At 45.8% G+C, this 6033-nt stretch overlaps 1 protein-coding gene across 1 annotated transcript in view; it reads left to right on the top strand.

The window, feature by feature from the left end:
• Positions 1-3288: 3288 nt before the first annotated feature.
• The window catches only part of PAMR1 (peptidase domain containing associated with muscle regeneration 1), a 105740-nt gene continuing 102995 nt past the window's right edge, over positions 3289-6033 (top strand). The window contains exon 1 of the mRNA XM_007943306.1: positions 3289-3361. Coding sequence (XP_007941497.1) covers positions 3289-3361 — 73 coding nt within the window. The remainder of the gene's footprint in view (positions 3362-6033) is intronic.

Consider the following 6033-nt stretch of genomic DNA (forward strand, 5'->3'; position numbering starts at 1 on the left):
ATTATTTCTATTATTGTAGCTGTAAAATACCATTTTGCTTTGGTTCAACACACTTTATCCATGAAATGCTGTACTTCAAAACCATTTGACCCTTCATGTAAAATCATGCTGGTTTCACAGGCTTTCACAAGTGATCATATTGTTTAATCACCTCCCTTTTGCTTCCCTGAGCACATTTCATCTTGATTTCTATCAGTCTGTCTTGGTTACTGAGTTCTTCTAGTCACTTTGCTGCAATGGGCCCCAAAGACAGGGCTAGGATTTAGGCTATTTTTCCTGAGCCAAGCACCTGTGTCAGGGCTCCTGCTCATCTGGTGTGTTCTCTACGGATTCTACCTTCCTTAAGACATGCTCCCTCCCTGCCCCACCACTTGTTTCTCCATTGCTTACTCCATAGTCCAGGCTTTCATGAATAGTCCCAGTTATTCTTGCTGGGTCAGTCTCGGCTCCCTCCATTCTTCTGCCTGGAAACCAGGGTGATTTATTTTCCTAGAACTCTGCTTTGGACACAGCACCTTCTATTCTTAAATCATCAGAGGATTTCCATTAACTATGGAATAAAATCCAAACTTCTTGGCTTGACTTGGCTTGAATTTTGAGTTTGCCACATTCTTATGCTTTTCCTGCCCTCTGCCACACCCAATCTGATATGTATTGTCCACCTTCTCGATATATAATATTTTATTATGACACACACCCTCACACACATAATTAAAACTGCTTAAAATGTACTTCTGTAGATAGGGCCTTGGAAACCCAAGGGGGGTCGCTGTGAGTTGGATCTGACTTGACGGCAGTGCATTGCATTGTTGTTTGTCATTGTAAAATGTGTTTTAATGGTAGGCATTGCCATGGATCCTTTGAGGGAAAAGTATAAATTATGATATAAACAGGTAAATACTCATAATATCCCAATGCCACTGGCCAAATTCAATCTTTCTTCCTAGAAAGACCTCCTCACTCCCCTCAGTGGGTTGAGATCTTACCTGTCTCTCAGATGACAGGTCGAGTCTCCCTACTCTGGCCCATAGTGAGCACTCACTTCCAACTTTTCTTAGTTTATAACTTGATGGTAACGACTGGAACCAAGTGTGGCCTCAAGTCTCAGCTTTTCCTTGTAGGTGTGAATCCTACACTGTCACTTCCAGTTGAGTGACCTTGACTAAGTCATTTATCCCTGAGCCTTGGTTTCTGTATCTGTGATAGGGAAACTAGACCACCTATTATAAGGGACATGGGTGGTTAAGCATTCCGCTGTTCACTGAAAGGTTGGTGGTTCAAACCCACCCAGCAGCTCTGTGGAACAAAGATTTGCTCTCTGCTTCTATGAAGACTGCAGCCAAGAAAACCCTATGGGACAGAATAGATTCAAGGGCACCAAACAACAGCAACTACCTATTATACATTGTGACCATAATGATTAAATAAAATCCTGTATGCAGACATCTGTATTAAGAAGTAGTCTTTGTTGAATTGTGTGATATATATATATATATATAAAATGTTGTTATCTATTTATCTATCTGTATCAGTAAACTCACTGCCATCGAGTTGTTTAATTCCAACTTATAGTGACCCTCCATTGGGTTTCCAAGGCAGTAAATCTTTCACCAGGGCTCCTTTATATATATATATTATATATGTGTGTGTGTGTGTATACCAAACCATGTGTGTGTGTGTGTGTGTGTATATATATATATATATATATATATATATATATATATGAGGCATTTTGCTTCTGTAACTATTAACAGCCTTGGAAATCCTATGGAGTTGTTCTATTCTGTCTTATAGGGTCATTATAAGTCCAGATCAACTCGATGGCAATGGGTTTATATGTGTTAAACCCAATTTATAAAGAAAAGAAATAAAAGCAGTATTGTCTGTGGTTAGGACAGACTCTGGGCTCAAACTTTGGCTCTGTCATTTACTGTGTCACCTTGGATGAATTATTGAACTCCCAATGGAACTCTCAATTGTTCGGTTTCTATCTATAAAATGGAAAGATGGGTTTATTGTGAAGACTAAATGAATTAACATATGTAAATTGCTACAAGCCTGGCAAGGGCAGAGTGATAAGCTATTATTTTGTAAAGCATATATTAGGCATTCAACAAACAAAACAGCTTCCTCCTCATTTGAGGATGACATTTGCTATCTCTGTGCCAAGTCTGACCTTCCTCATGGCAGAGGCAGTGGCCCGTAGGTTCTTCTACTCCTGAGCCTGGCACCCTGCCCAGCATGAGAAGGTGCTCAGGTGCCGTTGTTGATTCTGAACTCAGCATCTTGGGCCAGCAGGAGGATGAGGACTTTTTCCAGCATCCTGGAGAGGAAGACACCCCACAAGATGGACTGCTCCAGTGGCTGCAACAGTGGGCTCAAACAGCAACGATTTTGAAGATGGGCACTATTTTTCATTCTGTTGTGCATAGGGTCGCTATGAGTCATAACCCACTTGGGAACACCTAACAGTCACATATTTATAGAAAGGAGCCCTGACGGTGCAACGGCTAATCGCTGGTTGCTAAAGGCAGGCTGGTGGTTCCCCCCACCCAGTGGCCCCACTAGAGAAGGGACCTGGCATCTGCTCAGAAGATTAGAAAACCCTACAGGGCAATTCTGCTCTTTCACAGGGGTTCGTTTTGAGTTGGAATCGACTTGATAGCACCTAATAACAACACAGTTACAAAGGCTAAGGTTTCAAAACTATGTTTCTTGCAGCAAACACAATGGGAAAAAGAGAGCTGAGTCTAGAATGGAGGGCTGGGTGGGGAAAAAAGGTTGGCTTCCTTTCTCCTCCCATCACCTCTCCCTCCCCAGGTCACGCTGTTAATTGGGCTCTTTGGGTACAACCTTGGCGGGTGTGAGGAGCTCCCACCTCAGGCGCCTCTAAGGGTTGGGGCAGGGGCCATCGGGTCTCACCTGAGTGGCCCGCAGCCCACCTGCCTCTGCGCCTCGGAGTGGCCTCGGAGAGAGCCCAGCCTGACCTAGGTTGGCCTCCCGGACCCGCAGCTTGCTTCCAGCCACCACCCGCTTGCCGCCCCCGCACGGCCACACCTCCTCGGGCCCCGCAAGGGTTAAGGCAGTGAAGAGGAGAGGTTTGGGCTGACGTCGCTCTGGCTGAAGGTGGTTCCCCCTCAGATGAGGATGGGCGAGCGTGGCGAGCTGAAACCCGAGCTCCGGCTCAGCTGGGGCTTGGGGAGGTCCCTGTAAGAGCTGCCTGCCGCCTTCCTCTCCCGGTCCCTCTTCTGCCTCGCAGCAGTCACTCGGGGCACCGCCGCGGGGAAGATGGAGCTGGGCTGGTGGGCGCAGCTGGGGCTCACTTTCCTGCAGCTCCTTCTCATCTCGTCCCTGCCAAGAGGTACTGTGGGTACTTTTCAGGACACCTTAGGACGGGGCATCTCCTTCCTGAGGTCTGGTGGGGAGCAGCAGTGGGGGGATTAAAGAGTGTCGTGGTGGGGCTTCTGTTGATAATCTTGGAGGCTTGGGGGGTGGTGCTGGAACGCCTATTGCCCTCCCTGAGAATGTGACACCGTTTTGTCCTATCAACTTGTGAGCCTGAATTGCCTCAGGAACGGGTACCAGTTCCAGTTTTATTTCCTCTTTTTTATTATTATTTATTTTTTAAAAAGCACAAAATTACCACGGGGAATCAATTCAGTCTAAGTTCTCAGCTTTGACTTGGAGAAGCTCAGTTTTCCCTGGAAAGAGCTCCCTCAGAGGTGAGCGGGGAAGGAAAGAAAGGAATAGAGAGCAGAGCTCACAGCAAGCAAAGCCAGCACTTACTGGGGGGTTCCTCCTGGGGAGTCTTGCTTGCAATCTTAGCACTGCCCTTCAGAAAGATCCCAGGCAAGGGAGGTCCACCCACTCAGCCTATAGGAACTTCTTTATTGATAAGGATAAGAAAGAAGCAGTGGCTGAGGTTAAAAGTGCAAGTTTCTTCTGGGATGCACAGTGTTGGGAAAGAGCCTTGGTTTCTTTGTTTTTCACATGCCATTTTCTGAGGCACAAACCCATGTCAAATGGGTTCCCAGGGGCAGATGTGGCTGGGACAGGATTCCCAGTTCCTGGGAGCCTCTTGACCTAGCTGAGGGCAGAGCCAGGGCATGGTTTGTCTTGGAATTGCTCGCTGGCAGACAGGGAAGTGAGGACTTCTTAGAAATATCTGTCCTTAAATGCCTGAAGGTGTGAGACTTTAGGAGATGAGAAGAGCTCTTCTGAAGTGACCAAAAAAACAAACTCACTGCCTTGGGTTTCTAAGGCGGTATCACTATGGAAGTCAATTGCCCATCTTCCTTCTGAGGAGTGGCTGGTGGGTTTAAACCCCCAGCCTTCTGGTTAGCAGTCAAATGCCTTAGACACTAGGCTACCAGAGCAGTTTTGCGTAGGGCAGGGTACATGTGGGTGTTTACCACTTTCCTTTCTGTGCTGGTTACCTGTTACCTGTGCTCTACCTGAGTTGTGGGTGCTCCATTGCTGCAAGTAGCTGCCAAGTGCCTGAGAATAAAACAGGGTAAGTGGGGTGATAAGTATGCTAGATGCAATATCCAGTTGAATAGAAGGGGAATGTAGCTATAAGCCACATTCCTTCATGATAAACAAAAAGCTGAGATACATGAAACCCACCTATTTTGGCCACTATTTTCCATCTACCTATAGCTTTTCCTGAGTGGTGTAAATGACTACCATGCTTGGCTGCCATTAGAAGGCTGGTGGTTCCAGCCACCCAGAGTTTCCTTGGGAGATCTCCTTCAGAAAAATCAGCCACTGAAAACCCTGTGGAGCACAGCTCTCTCTGACATACAGGAGGTCGCCATCAGTCAGAATTGACTCCAATGGTGGTATATCCTGCCGGCCCGAGGTGAAATTTTCCTTAGTGATTTGCTCTCAAAAATGGCAAGTGCTTTGTTTGAATTTTGCCTCAGTGGCATCTGGAGCAATAATGAAAAAAGAAGGAACCATAATGCCCTAATAATCTATAAACCAAAATATCTGTCCCAGAAATCACATTGATGACCTTGCATTAAGACTACATTCCTCCCTGTTCCATCTCTACCTTTTAGATCCAAACCTCCAGGGGCAGGGGCCTTCACCCAACTCCAGAGGAGCCTCATTCCTTCCATAAGCACCAGTACTCAGAGGACCAGTTTCCTCCTCATGGTTGCATGAACCATGTCCTGCTTCCTTTTCATAATGTGGCAGGTGAGGTGGCTCAAACCCATGAAAGTTAAAGAACACAGCTCAGCTGCCCATTTTGACTGACCCAGGAACCGAGAAACCCATTTATGCCTAACCTGGGAATCTCTTTTACCTTTTGCTGTGGAAAAACTCCAGGGAGGATGCATGTTGTTTTGGCCGTCACAGCTGAACTGTTCAGTTCACAGACCAAACCAGAGAGGAACTTCACTGTCTTTAGCACAGGGCTTCAAACGAGTTCATTCTGGTTTGACAACCCCTGCTGAGAAATTGCATTTCCACCCCAGATATACTGACTCCAAATCTACATTTTAACAAGATCCCCAGATGATTCTTATATATACATAAGAATTGTGTGTAAGCAAGACTCTTTCAGTGAAGTTATTCACTTAGAGGGAAAGTGGAGGAGCAGAGTGGAGAAGGAAAATATTTCATCAAGTAGCAGGCAAGTCCACTCTGCTGGAATTCTGAGTCTAGCCTTGTCAAGAAATGCTTGGAAGTGTATTTTCTCTGTCTCATTACTTTTTTTTTTTTTTTTTTTAAGTATTTACTGAAATGTAAACATCTACTGGGATGCGACAGAAGCTTGTTTTGCTCAGTGGCATGTGATACAGGCTAGAGGACCAGAATCCAAACATTTGGCCAAATGATAACCCAGCATAAACAGCATGTGAGGGAAAAACCCAACTCCCCTGACTTCACCAGATCACAGTAGCTCTGCCAGCATGATTCGGCCTGAGAGGAAAACCTCATTTAAAATATGCTACTCTTGGGAATGAAACCTTAATATGGATAACTTCACAAGTGTTGCTTCCAATAGACAGTAACTGGGGGGGG

Source organism: Orycteropus afer, unplaced genomic scaffold (genome assembly GCF_000298275.1).
Source record: "Orycteropus afer afer isolate SDZICR_OR568_19922 unplaced genomic scaffold, OryAfe1.0 scaffold00103, whole genome shotgun sequence".
In the NCBI taxonomy this organism is placed as follows: domain Eukaryota; kingdom Metazoa; phylum Chordata; class Mammalia; order Tubulidentata; family Orycteropodidae; genus Orycteropus; species Orycteropus afer.